The 19,924-nt window shown below is 36.8% G+C and overlaps 2 protein-coding genes across 5 annotated transcripts in view; one reads left to right on the forward strand and one right to left on the reverse strand.

The window, feature by feature from the left end:
• LOC120529495 (secreted frizzled-related protein 4-like) overlaps positions 1-4,042 on the reverse strand; it is a 49,385-nt gene extending 45,343 nt beyond the window's left edge. The window contains exons 1-3 of one of the 3 annotated variants that reach the window (XM_039753350.1): positions 2,922-4,042; positions 2,589-2,621; positions 2,146-2,208 (exon numbers count right to left, since the gene is read on the reverse strand). In XM_039753350.1, the coding sequence (XP_039609284.1) occupies positions 2,146-2,208; positions 2,589-2,621; positions 2,922-3,363 (538 nt within the window). In that variant the 5' untranslated portion in view covers positions 3,364-4,042. Of the gene's footprint in view, positions 1-2,145; positions 2,209-2,588; positions 2,661-2,921 lie in introns of all 3 variants that reach the window. The other 2 variants (XM_039753349.1, XM_039753351.1) reach the window with 2 other exon arrangements.
• Positions 4,043-4,153: 111 nt separating this feature from the next.
• LOC120529496 (mammalian ependymin-related protein 1-like) overlaps positions 4,154-19,924 on the forward strand; it is a 53,653-nt gene continuing 37,882 nt past the window's right edge. The window contains exon 1 of one of the 2 annotated variants that reach the window (XM_039753353.1): positions 4,154-4,292. In XM_039753353.1, coding sequence (XP_039609287.1) covers positions 4,240-4,292 — 53 coding nt within the window. In that variant the 5' untranslated portion in view covers positions 4,154-4,239. Of the gene's footprint in view, positions 4,293-7,992; positions 8,340-19,924 lie in introns of those variants that run through there. The other variant, XM_039753352.1, reaches the window with a different exon arrangement.

Genomic DNA, 19,924 nt, shown 5'->3' on the forward strand with positions numbered 1-19,924 from the left:
GTGTTCTAGAAAATGTGCAGTAAGTGCTATAGTTAAGAAAATGTTGTTAATTCAAGCATTGTTACTCTTGTTTCTCAGGCTATTTCTTAACCAGACCTTACCTTTCACTTATGAGACTCCATACTGCCACCACGTGTACAAAGGTAATACAGTAATGCAGACTTCTTCACAATCAGCAATTACTTATTGACTTATTCTACCCCTGAACTAAGCTCCTACATGCAAACAGTCTACTACCAACAGAGAGGCTCTCTTCCCAGACTTACATGCATAGAGACTCTGCACAAACCAGTATGAATTTCATCTTGTTTAAACAGTCTTTTACAGCCTATATCTTTTACTGCCTATCAGTTACTGGTTAGCTCCATTCAAATCTTTGCCTACTAGATATTACTGTTACATAATCAATATGAAATAACATACTTAAATTTTGGCAGTTTGTGAACCTTATGATGCTAGTTTCTAAAAGAGAAATTGACAGCCCATGTGGATGTTTCATTAAAATAGCAGAACAACTTTTTATATTTCTTCCAGAATTATCTTTTAAGGGCTTTTGTTATAAATTGAATGTACCACATTTTGCTGTAGTACTAGGGTGTTGTACTGTGTTAGCCATTGTGAATGTAGAGAAAAGCCAAGCAAAATTGCACTTTTTATTGGCTAACTAAAAAGATTACAATATGCAAGCTTTCGAGGCAACTCAGGCCCCTTCTTCAAGCAAGATGTAAGTCCTAGTGTGTTGCCCTAGTGTGTGGATATAAACACAGGAAACTTCAGTTTCTGTATTACATCTTGCCTGAAGAAGGGGCCTGAGTTGCCTTGAAAGCTTGCATATTGTAATCTTTTTAGTTAGATAATAAAAGGCCACATTTTGCTCAAATTGTTGAGATGCTATGATTAAATTATACTAAGCAACAGAACAATTACATTTACTATTATTTAAATATGTCATAAAATTAAGTATTTCTTAAAATATCAAAGATATTTTGCTACAGTTGGAGCTTGGTCAAATGAAAAATTAAAATGTGCACCCATATTTCTATGATTATTAAATAAAATAAATTCTGAGAAATTAATTAAATTTCAGGTCTGCCACATTCAGCATTCTACAAGCATAAACGTACATCAAATATTTTAAAGAGTTCTAGTTTTTACATTATATGAAATTCCATTCATTTTCCTGAAAATTGAAATTCGACATATTTGTACAACTCCAATCATTCAAAAATTCCAGAAACATTTATTTTTTTGCTATATGTAAACAAGACAATAAAAACACTTTTGGAAAAAAAAAACCACTGTATTTTATACATCTCAAATAGGGGAGGCAGAATGGCACATTGGCTAGCACTGCTGCTGCGCAGTTCCAGTTTCCAGAATTCAGATCTCACATCCAGTTGTAATCTGTGTGGAGAGTGCATCCCCTCACCATGTCTGTGTGGATTCTTCTCCATGGATGCTGGTTTTCCTCCCCATTTTTAAAAAGACATCTGTGTTAAGTTAACTGGTGATTTATTTTGGTCTAGTGTGGGTATGTGAAAGAGGGCTTTGCTGTGAACTCATGTCCTGTCTAGAGAGCTGGACACTAGGCCCCAGCTAAAATCCTAGCACCACTACCTCACCTCCAGTCAATTCTCAAGTGGATTTTTAGGAATGTTTTGTAAGTTATCTATTTGGAAGGTGTTAAACATTTAAAATGCTAAAGTGCTAGTGTTAGCATCAATTGAATTTATTATGCTTATTTTAAATCCAGACTTATATTTACCATTTTTTCCATGTGCTTGAGTTGCCAAATAGAAATATAAATTTGATGTGTTACTTAAGCATACATTTCTTTCCTATTAGTTGTTTGGGGATAGAACTTATTTTAAAGATAGCATGTAAATATCTAACCATAACCATAGTTTAAAAAAACTGCATAATTTTTAAATCGCAACGACATCTGTTTCAGGGAGCAGACTACTGTGAAGATATTAAAAAAATACTTAGGAAATTCAGTGTTCAGATAAATAGATAAAATGCAAAAACATTTATTCTGTAAATCGCTGATATGAAAGAAAATAACTTCTTTTGATCACATTTTTGTATGAATATATGTAAGTATATATCACACTAACAGTTGTACATAAGCATTTTTATACATACCATAGCTGTATTTTCTTTCCAAATATGTACCTGCTGTTAGCTTAATCTTTTTGCAGTTACAATCTGTAAAACAATTGTGACTTTCATCAGTTTACTTGCACAAATATTACCATCCACGTAGCAGCTGGGTCAGTATGAGAAAGTTGCATTCCTTTTTAGAAATAGCAGTTTAACATTAGGTAGGAAATCGTTTTGAGATCTTACAGAATTTTTTAAAATACTATAGACAAACTATTACCCATCAAAAGATACTATAAAGACATGCACACACACAAGAATAAAGACGACATAATAATGCAAATGGACAGTATTTTTGTTCATTAAGTTCTGCATAGTTGCATTGTTAAAGTTAGGTTATTTTAGATCATTAATTTTATATTTAAAATGTGGCGTGTTCAGAAGACAATAATAACAAAGACATGCTGAAGGAAAACAATACTAACCTGGTGTCCAGTCTGTGCAGTCGCGATCTGCTCCTAACAACAAATGTGTAAAAATGTCATCCCACTTCGCATCTGAATGAGGTTTTAAAATACAGGGATACTGTTACACATGCCCTTAAAATAACTATCAAGCCAGTCATTTCATTTAGTTTAAAATACTGATTTCCGTGTGCAGAACTAATCCTTTCTAACATTTCATTCATTGCCAATTCATGAAGTTCGAGCGTTACCACTTTTTAATGAAAGACACCAATCCCATTCTACATAGTAACTTTGTGAAAGTGGTTAGTTCTGGGTAAGGGCGGGGGATAAAAAGGTGCGACGCTAACTTACCTTCAGGTAATTCTGTGACGATCGCTTCCGGGGAGATACACACACCTCTCTCGTACACCGGCAGGTCATCGCACGCCAGGCTCTCCGGCCAGCTGTGATTGTACTGCCTCATTATAGGCTCACAACCGTCGCGGGCTCTTTGGCACAGTGACTTGCAGGGTTTAATGGGATCGTGCATGAACTCGATCGTGCATATGGGCGCATACACTGCACATAGGAAGAAGCGCAAATCAGTGCTGCATTCAGTGTTCACCAGTTCTTCGTATTGCTCGATTGCAAGGATGGCGTTTTCCTGGGTACTGTGATGCAGGTGATTGGGCATCCGGGTGATGTTCCAAGGCATGGAATGACACATAGGGATTCTGACGGGCTCGCACGGGCCACCTTGAACCAGCGCTTTGCCGCTGAGCAGCACAAATACCACGACCACTACGGAATGCATCTCCTCGAATTACCTTCTGATGTGGAGCACTTGCCTTGGGTTCAAAGCCACTAAAGTGAGCAACGTCTGTTTTCTTGCTTGTAACCACGCAAGTTCAATAAATTCCACCAAGACAACAGGTTGATGAAATATCTGAGGATGGTCACCCTTTGAGCTTTTTATATTCGGGAGGAGCTGTCCGCCTGCAACGCAGGGTGAGTGAAGGGAAGCCCGTTCATTGAAATTATAAGACATGATTTAACGTGGGACGAATACCAACACCGCAAGTGACGCGGGATCTTTCCATTTCTTTTTGGCCGCATCATGTATTATTTTCCAGACACATGACATCATCCGAATCACTTTTAATCCCTAGAGAACTCCACTAAATATTCCGTATCCCCATGTAAGTTTCATCAATCTTATTCCAAACCGAATAGGCTTACCTGCGCAGTTCTAACTGAGAGAAGTAGTTTGATCTAGTGAAGCAATATACAATACTTTTTCCCAGACGGTGTTTTTTAACAGCAGAATAGTCTTAAAAGTAAAAATGCTCACACTGTTTCGCGTTTAACCCGCTATCATATTTACAGCGTTTCTATAGAACCGTATCCTTCAAGGACGGTTATTTTAATGGACTATAATGAGGGAAACCGCGTAAACTACGCAGAATTGGATTGTGTAAGAAAGAACGACATTGGCCAAGTAAATAACCACCCCCATATAGTATATCGCACATTTTAAACATAACAGAAGTATACCGATGAAAGCACATTTACAGTTACTTCACCACGACTTTTCTCCGGCTTTATCTATGGATTGTGCACAGTAGAATAAACCGTGCAGCGTTTCCAGCGAACGCTGTTGAAAGAGAAGTATGTCGTATTTTGGGGAAAAATGAAGAATTCCAAAAAAAGAGTTAGTGAGATCCTGAACAAGGAGACAGTTTCGTAAGTACAAAAACGAATTGCACGGGGATAACTACACATTATATGCAGACTAAACTGACGTTTAAAGTCTTGCATCGTATTCTGCTTACTGTAAGTACTGCAGAACTTTATAATTTATATTTATAATAGCTTTGATATACATATGTGAAAAATATACTTGGTGATCCCGTAACGTAACACATTATTTATAAACCATAATGGGCGTTAACCTCTTTAAACAGCAATACCAGTGCGCTTAGTCCGTTTACCTGTTACAAAATAGAATGCTCTGGATTTTATTTTTTTTAATACTTCTTTTCACATTCTTTTAATTTCTGTTGAAAGGTTACCGTTATCAGTAGTGGTTAAGGTTAACACGCGCCTGAACGTCACACACGTAAACACACGCGGAAAACAAATGGGAGCAAAAAATGAATGTAACCGGTTGTTTGAAATTGCCAATGACCGTAAAGTACATAACACGTCCCAATATGACCAATATTAAGAGTGTCAGTTCTGCACGACTGCATAGACGAAGTACAGGACTTCCAACGCTGCTCTCCATCCATCGTTTTGGGTACCGATTTTTCGATTACAGAGCTGATGGAAGCCGCTGAATATTGTTAGAGATTAGGGAAGGAGGCACGGTATATACAGTGCATGACGCATACGTTTTAAGTCATAAGTTAAGTCAGAATGCATTTCTTTGAGATGTTACAGGAAATCAGAGTTTTTGGAAACAGTTCATTTGTAGACCACGAAATGGTCTCTTAAGCTAATGAGCCACTGTGGCGCTGGACAAAACGAGACCTGCATAATGATTCCCTGGCTCGCGAAGAGCTAATAAAATAAAAGCAGCAAATTCGTTTTATTTTATTAAGTCTTTTTCTTCTCGCCAGATACTCTGGTTCTCACTAGAGTCTCGCGGTTCCCACTAGAGTCTCGCGGTTCCTTGGTCTCGGGCAGGGGTTTCGTTCGCTTCAGCACTTATTAGGGGCTTACCACTCTGTTCTCTGATAATGCCGTTATGTCAACATAAGCAATATACGGAAAAACATGGGGTTTGGTGGATGCCCCTTTGAAGCTCTCTTGAGGACCATAAGATGTGTATGAGAGGTCATAAATCATAACCAATAAGGTTTACATGTAAATCAATAGGTTACACTCAAATATTTTTGACTTATGGCCTGTTTAGCTCCTCATAGAAGTGTTGATGGTGGGTGATGGTCCTGTGTAGTTTTCGCGCTGTCAGCGAGCATTTTCAGACCGCAGAACAAGAGAAAACAATGCTGGGCTCTCGAAGATCAGAGGATTGAATCTTAAATCATTTGGATTAGGTGGTGCTAGGGCTCTCAAAGATCAGGATCTATAACCCCGGAAGCCACCACCCTCCGACCTCGCCACTGGCCTCGGGTTCAAATGCAGGTTCCTCCTGGTGTTCCAGTTTCCAGTTATATTTGTGAATGATAGATTTATTTGGTGGGTGGAATAAAGTTTTCTGATGAACATGGGTCCAGTCTATGTAAGCATGTTTCCTGCCTTGCCTGTCTGCCCGCCTCATTGAGCTAAATGGACCCACAGAAGTAAATGTATAGTGTAAGGTGTATAGTGCATTCTAAAACTTTGATTTAAAGAGGCATTTTTATTTACTTGAGTGTTAAAATAAACTAGCTATAGAAATGAATGGTTGATCTACTGCCTGTGTCAGCAATATTGTTTCTAAAATTAAAAAATTGAAGATGTGTAGAGATATTTGAGAGCGTGCAGGTGAGAGGTGCTAGGCTGTTAATAATTATTATGATAATGAGGATGAGGACGATGTTGGACACAAGTTAAGCAGTTCTTGAGACCTCGGATCTTACTTGAATAAATCTGCTTTCATTCAGTTATTTTAATCGCAGTATACATTCCATCCACTATCGGAAAGTAGACCTGTTAATTCATGAACCCTATACAGTATCTGAAAAAACAATATGTCTAACTCACTGTACTTACCAATAAGGGCAGTGTCTAATAACAGTTACAAAAACAAATTACCTAGAATCTGGATCCATAGGGACCAACCTTGTATGAGAGGAGCACTGATACCAACAGCGTTAACTGCTTACATGAAATATAGCAAAACTGCTGCGAATAATTATCACCTGTCCATCTTTAGATGTGGTTCTGAAATCAGGCTAAAAACAGTAAGTACAAGGCTACGTTTGTTAAAAATACGTAATCATCTTTAAAGTAGAATTAGAGATATGAATACACCGAATAAATTACGTCACATAACGTTCGTTACATTTTTAAATTTAACATGTACAATGCTAAAATCAAATTGAGAACAACAGAAGAAAACCAACCCAACCCCCTCCCCACCACCACCACCAATTTTAACCAATGTTCGTAGCAACTGCTTTTATTTAAGAAAAATAATCATGTTAATGATAATACTATAACCCGTGATTAGTATTAGAAATTTGAGTGGCATTGACTATATATTAAAATCAGCGTTTGTTTTTTAACTGACAACAACTGCATCATAATTTTTCTGGTTACAACTAAAATACCTTTATCAATGTTCGAGCTTATTATTCAAATTCAGACGTCTTATTTGTGGTAGCTGTACACTGAAAAACACTTTCAGCAAAAGGTATGTTACATGTAAAACATCTATAACTTTGGAATTAAACCATCGGACTACTTATGCGCCTGGAAAATGTGAAAAGCGCTGTATATATAAAATGTATTATTATTATTATCCTAACAAAATATGTGGTGAGAGAGGACATGCAGGTGATGGGTGTAACAGAGAAAGATGCAGAAGACAGGACGATATGGACGAAGATGATATGCTATGGCAACCCCTAACAGGAGCAGCCGAAAGAAGAAGATCCTAACAAAGGACAACAATGCAATTGTAATGTGTTGCTTTCATAAATACAAACAAAGGGCTATATCTTTCTTTAAATAGTCCTTCTAACTCTGACTAGTTATAATTATCTTCTACCCAGAGGAAATAGTATTTTAGATAATTGTATAAAAGAGGAATCGGCGCAAGACAATTATGTGGAATCAAACCCATTAACATCCCCCGCCCCCAAACACACAGCCCATCTGTCTGAGCGGGTAGTCCCTTCAGTCCAACTCTCTAGCGCCTTCCAAAACCGAACTTCTTCTGGTTATACTGTATGTCAGCCATAAGTTTTCCCTCCTGTTTTTAAATCTTCTTCTGAATTCAATGACTGAAATGTGTATCGGTTAATCAACCGATGGTATTGCTTGAATAAAAGAGGATATTGGTGCCTAATTTTTGAATGAATTAATTTGTCACCAGTTTCATCTCCCGCGTGGCCGCTCAGCCCATCTTTTTAATTATACCTTTTACTATAACGTTCAGAAGCGATTGTGACTACTGTGTATTGCTTAGCAAGAAAATGCACTATGCGAGTAAACAATGTTTCTTTACAGATGTAAAAATACACAGATTATACTATACAGTTTTGTTACTACTTTTTCTCGGTTATCAGAAAAGCGTATTCACTCTGAAATTCAAAACATCTATCTTTCTCGGTTATTAGAAAAGCGTATTCACACGCGAAATTCAAAATATCTACAGTATCTGCACTGTTGCATTACAGTTAATTTCATATAAACCACCAACACAGACATCCTTGCGCTGCTAAGTTCGCCCGCGACTATCAGAATGGCAGCGACCCATTAAATATTTAGAGTTCCATCATACTGATGCGCTAGTGGCGCTTCCATGTGTCTACTGCTCAGTGCGCACTTGATATCAGCAGAGAAGCAGCGCGCCTCGCTCTCCGGCTACCACAAGGCGATGCAGTTTCTCTCAGTAAACGGTGTGCTGCGTTACATTTTCGCGGCCTTCCTCTTGCTGCCTACCGCGGCTTCAGGCGGACACCGGGTGCGGCCCTGCCAGGCCCCTTTGCAATGGGAGGGCAGGACAGTTACTTACGACCACAGCACCGGCAGGAACACCCGGGCAATAGTTTCTTACGATGGACAGAACCAGCGTATCAGAGTCCTGGAAGAAAAGAAGGGCCACATCCCCTGTAAAAAGTAGGTGCGCTTATTGCATTAGCAGCGGCAACAAGGTATCCCAATGCTGGAGAAGCCACTATCGAGATTAAAAACAGGGTTACGCAGTCAACTGAAGTGCAAACGTACAATGGGAGTTAAAACAAATTAATGTTATAAATTGTCAATAAATGGAAAGCATCCGCATTTTAAATGTACCTATACGTAAAACGGCCTGAAATATATCACGTCATTCACATAACGTTAATTAATCATTATAATACTACACACTTGCAGGTGCAGTTTGAGTTAGTTTTAATTTCTGACAACTATTAAAAAAATTCCAGGTCACTGCGCACAGCTTTGAATTCTCATCTTTAATGCAAAGCTATGAATTTAAGGAGTACACGGTTACGTATGAATCGTCGAAATAATTCTACCACAGTACAGTACAGTTTGTGAATGTGTTATTATCTCACATATAAAAGAATTGCACAATTTGTTCAGTTTCACATTTATAATAGTGCTTACACATAATTTGAATTATATTTAATGTGCAACAATTTGATTTAATTACATTTTTTAAGTTCTTTTTCATTTTACTGTATTGTTTTACTGTATTGTTTATATTTCAATTTAAGTAAATTATAGTGGAATAACAATTTGACCTATTTAATACTCATTTTATTCCTTGTGCATTATGTATAATTTAAAGTTTTCCTTCAATTTTCAAATAAACGAATCAATTTTCCACTCCTGTTAACTGCAATGCAAGGAGGTGAGGCCAGGGCCTGTTTTGAGATTATTAGGCAGAAGCCCAGAATCAGCCCTTTTACAGGACGCCAGTCCATTGTGGGACACATACTGTATATGCATAGGTATGAAATCTTCATATATAAAACTAACACTTGTACATCAAACCATTACGTTTTGTTATCCCAGTGTATAGGAAATGCATTATAAAGTCAGATCTCTGATTACATTCTGAAACATGGCTTGGACAATACAGATAAATTAATTTTATAAAAATGGAAACCGTACAAAATTTTATTCAGGCTTTGTAATATTCAATGATCACAAAATTTGTTGCTTGCTCATTTTCATATTATCTAACTTTTTTAATTATTACATAGCAATATCTTACAGGCACGTTTAAATGTAATCTGATGTAATTTTACAATACGTACTTACAGAATCTAATAAAATTTCCCATTTGACTAGAATCCAAATTATCATAACAATATTAAAGAATCATTATATGGTGGAGGGCGGCACGGTGGCGCAGTGGTAGCGCTGCTGCCTCGCAGTTAGGAGACCCAGGTTCGCTTCCCAGGTCCTCCCTGCGTGGAGTTTGCATGTTCTCCCGTGTCTGCGTGGGTTTCCTCCGGCGCCGGTTTCCTCCCACAATCCAAAGACATGCAGGTTAGGTGGATTGGCGATTCTACATTGGCCCTAGTGTGTGCTTGGTGTGTGGGTGTGTTTGTGTGTGTCCTGCGGTGGGTTGGCACCCTGCCCAGGATTGGTTCCTGCCTTGTGCCCTGTGTTGGCTGGGATTGGCTCCAGCAGACCCCCGTGACCCTGTATTTGGATTCAGCGGGTTAGAAAATGGATGGATGGATTATACGGTGGATAACAAGTCTACAGATTTTTGTTCAGGTTTCATGCTTTGTTCATGTAAAGGCTGAAAGCAATACAATTCATTGCAGATAACTGAACCTTTTAAAAGACTGTCAAACAAGTAATATTTAAATTAAAAAATACATTTTTGTGTCACCCAGTTACCCAGTTAGAAGCTAGTCTTTTGAGATAGCAGAACTGATTTAACCTTGTTAGTGGTTTAAAATTGCCACCTCAGGTCATTCTTATATTGCAGATACAATATATCCTTTCTCAGGAGGAATGAGCTAATATTGTTGGTTCCATACATGATTTGTGGCCTGGAGCAGATTAGTAATCCTCAGTCCTTAACATTTTTATTTTACATTTCTTTTTAAATTGTATTTATTTTATTAAAATAGATACTTCATGATAAACACACATTTGAAAATGGGACCAAGTTACAAGGTGACGAGCCAGTTCTTTTGTTGTTTTCATCTCATTGCTAATTAAATACTTATAAAAGTGAGTACAGCTGTTTAAGACTTAAAAAAAACAGTGAAGAGTTTGTAAAATTAATAAAGCAAGTTAACTAAAATGATCCACAAGAATTTTGCTTGAGCAGTAATTCCGTCAGTATCAATAGTTGGTAGTTGATGTTTAATTTAGAAATTGGATTAGAACAAAAATCTGTAGCCTCTGCAGACCTCCAGGACCAAACTTGAGTCCTGCTGGTTTATATGAGCTTTGCATGTCCATTTTTTGCAAATCTATCCCTTTCATCATTGCAAAAAAGTTTAAGCTTAGTTAAAATGAGAGAGATCACAGAATTCTGTATGAGAGCCTACACATTTTCCATAGTATTAAAGTGTGGACTCTCACCTGGCCTTTTCATTACATTGTTCTTGTTGTATTAAGCCATTTTTTGATTGAAATCTGGAATTCTGCCCCAACCTTAGCATTCTAGCAGTGAGTAGCAGGATGTTTTTCCAAAAAAAAAATCTTGATATTTGGAGCTATTCATTTTCGCTGTAGCCAGGATAGAGCTTATCAGTCCTTGTTGAAGGATAATGGCTCAGTAGCATGATGTGTTTTTTGTTTGCATACATATATACAATTTATTCAATGTTCTTTGGGCCGTAAGGTTTCAGTCAAATATTTATTGGAGTTAGGACCAGAATGTGTGAGACCTTAGTCTCATCAGACCATTTGAAAATTTCCCACAAATTTTAGAGTGATAATTGCCACCTTCTTCCAAAGTTTATATGAGTTCAGATTTTTTTTGTCAGAAATAAGTTGTAATATACCACCCACATGCTCTGCAGCTCAGAATAATGAAGAATGCATAAGATGACTGTATTATGCAGAAACTGATGATTACTGTTATGGAAGGGTCTCTTGTTTTGCTTCCCTTTTTTGTTACTGGGAAATCCATATTATAAAATTGAGTCTCAAGTAGTGATATAAATAAACCATAACAACCTACTTTTGTCAATAATTATTTTTTGATTATAAACTACAGAAATAACTAGTCCTCAAAAAAGTGGGTTCGTCATCCAGCTAAGGTGTACGCCAAATTTAAATGGGGATAAAGAACATGTAGTAAATGAAGTTATCTTCAAGATGTAATAAAAGAAATAAGATGATGAATTATGACCAAACTCCTCCTTTGCAATATCTCCATGCATCACCTCATAAATGTTGAGAAATAAGCAACTTAAGGTTGTTTGCTGCCTTTTCCAGATTTTCGAAGAGGTAAGAAATGAGAAGAAGGGGTTTTGGCAGCAATAGTACCCAGTCAAAAATCTGTACATGTTGATCTGTGAGTTTAAGATTAGGTTTGTCCAATAGCATATTGTTTTGAAGGTAAAGGGGGACCTAACACCTAATAGAGAAAACATAAAAAGTTGGGTAGATTACCAGAAAGAGAGAGAGCTTAAAGATCCAGAGGTGTTATGAGTATTAGTAAATGTATTAATTTTTTTCTGGGCTTAGTACATTGTCCTTTTTGGAACTTTACCTTTTCATTTGGGTTTTGAATTATGCATCAACAAAAACATTTATTTCTATAACACATTTTCATGCAAACGATTGATTGTGAATTGAATATTTGCAGATATTAAGATTAAGTATTCACAATGACAGATGTGACAGATTATAGAGAAGTCAGTGAAGTTTGCTTTATGTGTATTTTGTAGGTTATAAAAAGGGTTATGATTCGGTATGGAGAGAGGAGCTGTGGGTGATAACGAGAATATATGATATATCAGTGAAGATCGTTAAGATGCTAATTATCTTGTTTGAGAACAGAGAAGCATGCATGAGAATTGAAAAAGAGTGTGGTTTGGAGTCCGGACCGGAGCAGGGATGTATTCTTTTACCATGTTTGTTCAGCTTGGCATTGGACCATAGTCTGTGGGAGGTTGATGAAATAGATAACAGTGGCAGACTAAATATTGGCAGAGAGCTGGTGAGAGGTCTTGAATATGTGGATGATACAGCAGCGAGTATAATGGTGTTAGTAGAATTGTTGGTAATATTTGGACCGAAATCATATCATATATACATATATCCAAAGCAAAATGTATAAAGATTGCTGAATAAGTAGAAATGAACAGATTTGAATATAAAGGTCAAGAGCTAGAAAGAAAAGAGAGATTCACATATTTGGTAAGCAAGATCAAGGCAAAAGACAACTATGAGTTGGACGTGGCGAAGAGATTAGTTTTGGCAAGAGCCGTATTTGTTAAGTTTGAAAGAGGACATTGGAGGTGTAGAGACAAGCATTGTGGACAATATTAACTCTTTTAGGGCTGATGTCAACTCTTGTCAAAAGGAGGAGTTGATGATGGTAATTGTCTGTAAACTTTTTAGTTTTAGTTGGACTCTTGTTGCTAGAAGGAAAGTTAGCTTAATTGGTTTTGACTGAGATTTCCTGTGCTCGCGTGAGTAGCAAGGCGCAAAAATGGCACTAACATCTAGCAAGAGATCAAAACGAATGCATAAAGCAAAATACCCCGTGGACGACGTTTTGCCTATTATCTCTGAATTGGACTATGACTCGTCAGACTCTGATTTTGATACAAGAAATCGAAAACGAATGTGAGGTTCAAGCTTCAGCTGATTGGTCTCCAATAGTGGTACTGAACAGGTTCATGTAGCTGACACACCTAGAGCAGTGTTCAGCTTGGAGGACTGCCACTTACAATGATAAATGGTAGAAACCAGATTGTGACCATGACCACTGGTGCTGCCCCAGCCACATGAAGACAGCCTAGCAGCAAGCCTGTCCCGCACATATTTGGCAAACTGTCAGCCACAGCATGCAGCAACAGATATTTTATTTTGATTTCTGTGTGAAGCCATTAGTTTTCAAAAAACTGTTTTTTGGAAAAAATATTCAGCCCTTAAAGTGTTAAGAGTCTTTAGCACACTAGTAGTGCTGGTAGCTTTGTATTTAGCTGAAAGCTGGAAATTTAGCCAAGAAATTAAGAGAAGAATGGATGTGTTTGACTGATGATTCTTGAGACGGATTGTGGGAGTAATATGGTCAACAACAATTAGTAACAAGGATTTGAGAGAAAAGACTGGTCAAGTAGAGCTGTGTGAAACAGGTGTATCAAGAATGATAAGATGGGCAGGACATATGTGGCACCTGCACGACTCAAGGACAGCAAAAATAGTGGAAAGATAGATTCCAGTAGGAGGGAGAAGAGCAGAATGGGCAAGAAAGACATGGAAATATATGATGATAGAATAAGCAAGAGCAGCAGAGCAAGTGTAGAAAACCTGGATGAAGTGGCACAGGATAGAGAGAAGCGGATGAAGCTGTATAGCTACCAAGGACGCAGTGTCAAAGATGATGATGTTAAAGAAATAATTCCAAGCAAAGAAATACTGTAGTTACAAGAAAAGAAAAAACAAATTAAATTTAGATATGAATAATAATTAGTGAATAGTATACAAAAATAAATAATGCACACTTGAATAAGAGATACAGTATATAATTTAAAAGATATACAGTCTTTAAATATATATATATTTTTTAAGTTACTAAATGCGAGTCCAATAATAAGGTCAGGTAGCCATGGTGGACACAAAATATTAAAAAAACTTCAAACCTAGTCTTCTTCTTTTTTTTTTTTACTTTTAGTTTGTTTTTGGGTTTATTTTATTTTATCATTGTGGTTTGAATTTACCATAACATAATTTTGTTTTTAGTAGGCTCAGCCATTTTGAGTTTTTGTTTTCGTGACATGTTGACTCATTGTCATGGGGCACAGTCCCACAAGTCTCTTAACATGATGTCATCAGCATGACTATATGTACAAGTATTGTCGTCTGAGTCAATGAGTACTTTATAAACAAATACCTGATGAGCGATTCATTGATTCTATAGTTTTGTAGAGTTATAGTATGACATTATTTTGAAACTTTGATTTTGTTTAAAATTTTGGGTTCTGATGCACAATTCTTCTCCCTTTCTGGTTACATCCCCCTCTAGGATTTTTTGTTTTCATCTCCTTGTACTGCTTCCCAAGTTTATCCCGAGACGAAGCAGGGGGACAGAACCAGAACGTACATAGTAAAGTCCCACAAGAATCTAGAGAGCACTGGAGATAAAATAGTTTACTATTAAGCACCACAACAAACATGGATAAGATTTGGTACAATCTGTAAATCATTTGGAACTTTGTATAGAGATAATCTGGAATTTCAAAACATACCTTAGCATTCTTAAAAATACTGTACCATACAATTTTCAAAGCCTGCTAAATCCTGAGCAGGGTCACAAAGAAATTCTAAAATAGTTGGGGACCCTTGAAAGGGAGATTGATAATGTATCACTAAAACTGTTTATATAGCTTCTTATACCTTATACATTAATATGAAGAAACAATTTTTATTATCTGTATAGAAGAAGAACGTGAACTTAGAATATGAGGTGGCAGGGAAAATTTCAGAAATAAAGGCCAAAATTTCGTTTTTTTGGAGGGTTGATATGATAGTAAGTGCATAAATTCCAGAATGAATGCTGTCTAAATTCACTAAATACATGATATTTCTAGATTAAACCATGAAAGAAAATTGTATGGGAGTCAGCCATTTAGCAGAACATGATTATTGAAAACCGGAGACTGTCTGCGCCATTGTAAATAATTTCCAAGCTACTTATTGACAAACTGTCCTATCAAAATGCTGTAAGAGACTATAAAGACCATTTGCCTTTTAAGGGATCTGTGATTCATTCTCTAAGTGAAATTCCTGTGAAATATGATCAGATACTAGAGTATTTTGGTTCGAAAGGAGGAGATTTGTGAAGAGATGAACCAGTTGAGAATGGATGTAGGATATATGACCAATTATTTAATTGCAGGTGGGTGAGGGACAGAATTCCTTTCTGCCTTTCACAAATAAGCACCTAATGCTTCAGACTAAGTCTCAACATTTATTCCTGTGGTTGTAAGTTGCACCTGTAAGGGTAAAGACAGCTTGAACCAGGGGGTTAGTAGTTTCCTTGATTGATTAAAATTCATGTGGTATTAAGGAGAAACTTTTGTTTATGGACGTACAAATGTCCTCATCTAGGTAAGTAAACATCTTAGTGAATGGGGCAACTGGTGCATTGTTTTAATTTTGATAGTGCAAAGGGAGGTGGCCAGATTTTTTCAAGTTAATTTTGTAACTAGAGATGTATTCTAATTTTAGCATATTTGAGAGATCTGCAGGAGGACTGCATAAAAATAGAAATATACTGTACATATTATCAGCATGGAAAGAAAACATTTTTTTTTTACTTTGAGTTAAAAACACCTAGACCTTTCAGCCATAATGTTTACAGGCTTATATAAGAGTATAAAATCAGTTGTAGAGCTACATGTGCCATTTGAATAAAATAAGTACTCATTTGCAGGAGAATTGATCTCCTGGAATCAGTCTTTTAAATTGAGGTTTTCCCAGAATTTGAATCCTGCCAAAGTGAATGGAAGCAGTGTTACGACAGACCACTAGCAAGCAATTTTAACAATGGGCCTGTTATAGCATTCAGTTCCATTCTAACAACTGCAGCATATGTGTTAGAGATCTCTGTTTTACCTTTCAGAACTATGAAAATATCTATTCAATTTATTAAGTTCATAAATTGGTGAGGGTCTACATTTAATGACTTTAAGTTCTCTGATTCATACGTGGTAATAGACTATTTTTCAATAACTAACCCAAACAAGCTTTCTGCAAATAACTAAACAATGTAGTTTATTGATAACATAAGTATAACATAAGACGGATATATGCACATATATGTACAAATATATATGTATATAGATAAATGTAAATGGACAATTACAAATAACACAGAATATAGATTCCAGGTAGTTTAAGTTGAACTTGTACTCTCCTTTAATAAAAGGTATATAACTTGTGAATTCTATTTTTTGTATTAGTTTGATCTTTTTCTCTCCTATAGATAAAGGCACATAACTCGGGGCTCCAGACAAAAAATTCAGCTCAAGGAGCCAATGGCTCCTAAAAGAAAAAAAAAAATAGCTTTGATTTAGGTGTCAAGTAATAAAATGTGTAAAATAATGAATCTTTCAATCTCTTACCTTTCTAACCTCCATGTATTTGTGCCTAATTCTTTTCCTTCTCCTGTGCATCCATCCCTTATGTGTTTGTCTCTGTCTTGATTGGCCCTTGCGTCCAGCATGGACACATCAAGTATAAACCAGCCTTCAGTTAAATGCAGCTCACGAATCTCCAAGGGGGATTCTTCCCCCCGCACTAACACTTAAGTTAGTAGCACATTGATGACATCCATCCATCCATTACCCAGCCCGCTATATCCTAAGTACAGGGTCATGGGGGTCTGCTGGAGCCAATCCCAGCCAACACAGGGCGCAAGGCAGGAAACAAACCCCGGGCAGGGCACCAGCCCACCGCAGGGCACGCACCCACACACCAAGCACACATTAGGGACAATTAAGGATCACCAATGCACCTAACCTGCATGTCTTTGGACTGTGGGAGGTAACCGGAGCACCTGGAGGAAACCCACGCAGGCACGGGGAGAACATCCAAACTCCACGCAGGGAGAACCTGGGAAGTGAACCCAGGTCTCCTAACTGCAAGGCAGCAGCGCCACCGTGCCGCCCCACATTGATAACAATAATAAAAAAATGGCCCTTTGCATCTGTTACAATATAATTAAAGTTTCAATGATTTCAGTTGCCACTGGAGAACAAAGTAGAAACAGTGATCACCAAAGCATATTTTTGGTCACATTTGTGACCATTTTAGTTGCAGTCTGGAGCCTGATAAATTATGAATTCTGACCTTTCCTTTAATGTGATCAAGATGGATAAGTTCTTTAGGTTGTTACTAAGTTTCTCATGACTGCACTGTGATGGTAGCATTGATTTGCTCTCAGCTAGTCTGCACTAGTTTACCCACCCAAACAGTTCTTCTGCATTTGAAAAAAGCATAATAATTGTATGTGATTGAAATGTGTAAAAATGATTTTGACAGGAAAAATATATATTTATACTGCAACATGGAAAATTACCACAAATAATGAATAAACATTTACATTTGGTGTACATGCATACAACATACCTGTACAAGGGAGAAAGAGAGGCATGTATGTGTATGTCCACAATACTCAAATTGTTTATATCAAATATTTTATAAGATCGTCCACTATGGTGGGGAAATAATCACTGTTGTTAATGAGTCCAGGGAGTGTCCAAGGTTTGTTTAAACCAAATTCAGTAGTAATGGAGAAAACTGGGGAATATGCCCCTTCTTCAGCGCTATTGGTAAATATACTACAGTGTCTAATATCCAACAAATAACAAATAATATAAAGAAGGAAAGAAAAACATGAAAAAATAATAAAGCATGAAAAAAAATTAGAAAAAATACAACACCTATAATAGACAAATACTATAATACACATCAAATGTTTTCTGGTTTTCTTTTTTATAACTACAACAGCACAAAATAAATGGATATGATGAGGAATATTACCCGTTTATCCTAAGAATAATATAAATGTACAACAGGAACCCTGATTATCCAAGGTAAACCTCAGATAGCTAAAACCTTAAATCAAAAGGAATGGCTGCTGTAGTGGCAGCACAGCACAGAGAATGTGGGGGCTGACACAGAGAGATAAGCTGATGTCACTAGGGCTCCGCAGCACTCATAGTGGTCAGAGACAGGTTGTGCGTGGCTGACCAAAGGAGCTCTCTGTTTAGCTAATGCCACAAAGTGCTCGCCTCTGAGACAGAGAATGCAGGTTTTTATTCCCCACTAGCAGATACACAGCACTTTGAAATGTTTAAACATAAAAATCCTAGGGGAATGAAACACTAGTGCATGTGTACATGGTCAATTCTCACAACATATTGAAAACAGCCGAGGAGTATAGTTGGGGATGTCTGAGTGAGTCATGCCCACATTACCTCAGTTACCAGCTCCTCAACGCTGCACTCAATATAGGCAAGGTTAAAGGTTTAGTATTTTCGCATCAGTCCAGTGTTTACAGTAAAGCTTTTATGAATTATAAGAAAAGTAGTGTCTTGCACTTACAGGTTTGCCTTGGTAATGAGGATTTTGCTTCAGTAAATCAGGGCATAGATAATTGGGGTTCCACTGTTTATGCATATAAAACTTTGGTAAGAGAACAAGAGCTTACATTGGTGAAAAATCAGACCTACAACAACTGTTGATTATTATATGCAGCAAATTCATATGCAGAAAGAAAAAAATATATTATGGGGTACAGTGACATTTTTTGACATCCCATATGTCAAGATATTAAATAATTGGCAACAAACAAGACAAACAGTATTCAATGGTTGATTACAAACAACTAGATGTATCACAATAAAAAATTAGTAAATATATACAATTGGAAATGGTGCGTCTATTTCAGATTTGTTTAACTATACCTGCATAACCACTTCTGGTGTACTTGAATAATAACCCTAATTCTAAAATAATCAGACTGAAGGACTTCTGAATGGGAAATTATGCATGAAAACAGAGAAAATCAAAAGAATTATAAACAAAAAGAAAATATGTATTATTTGTATTTTTAGTCATGTGGATTCCTTTTTCTTTTTGTTCATTTGATTTCTTATTTTCTAATACTAGATGTTATGTTTTAGCCAGGGTTCTTTCCCAGCTTGCGTTAAAGTTTCTTTTTTTAAGTCTTTTTAGTTCATGTTTGATTGTTCTGTTAATATTGTTATTGATATTTATTATTTGCATTATTCTGTTTATTAGTTTTACGTATTATTTCTAAACGGCGCCCGTACACATGTGCCGCCTGGCCGCCCTGCTGGGCGCTGGTGAGAGTTGATTCTACAATAAAATAAAATAAAAATAAAAAGGGGAATAATCTTGAAGGTCAATCATCACCCCAAAAGCGGATAGTAGATGTCATATAGTATATATGTAGCAAATTTCAAGTCAATAGGTCAAACGGTCTGCGAGCTAAAGGTGATTTAAAATCTTGGACAGAAAAATGAACAGCCATGGTAGCATATTATATAAGAAGATGCCCATGCTTCTTCTATGACCCTTTTCCTTCCGGGTGGCACCCCATAAAAAACCCAGAGTGTGCCAGAAGACGGCATCACTTTTTGATTAGAGTGAACCGCTATAACAAAGTTTTAATAGAGACACGAGTTTTATGACCAGACTGTTTACATCCCTCTGAATGACCCGATGGATTTAATTGCAGATCCATATTGTAAGGAAAATGAATCAAAAATGTCAAAAGACTTTGTTGGACAGTTATCTTATAAAATGTTGATCATACATTGCTGTCCTCTCTTGATAAATTAATCTTTGTTTGGAGAGGTCTTTTAATATTTGACACTAAAGATGTCTTACATAAAAGTTGCTTACTGAAGCCAACTCTTACGTTTTAGGCTGGTGTACTGTATTGCATGAAATCAAGGTTATAAAATAGTTTGCAGGATTAAATCATACACAGTCTTCTTTAAGTAAGTAAAGGATGTATT

The sequence above is a fragment of the Polypterus senegalus genome, chromosome 5 (assembly GCF_016835505.1).
Source record: "Polypterus senegalus isolate Bchr_013 chromosome 5, ASM1683550v1, whole genome shotgun sequence".
Classification (NCBI taxonomy): domain Eukaryota; kingdom Metazoa; phylum Chordata; class Cladistia; order Polypteriformes; family Polypteridae; genus Polypterus; species Polypterus senegalus.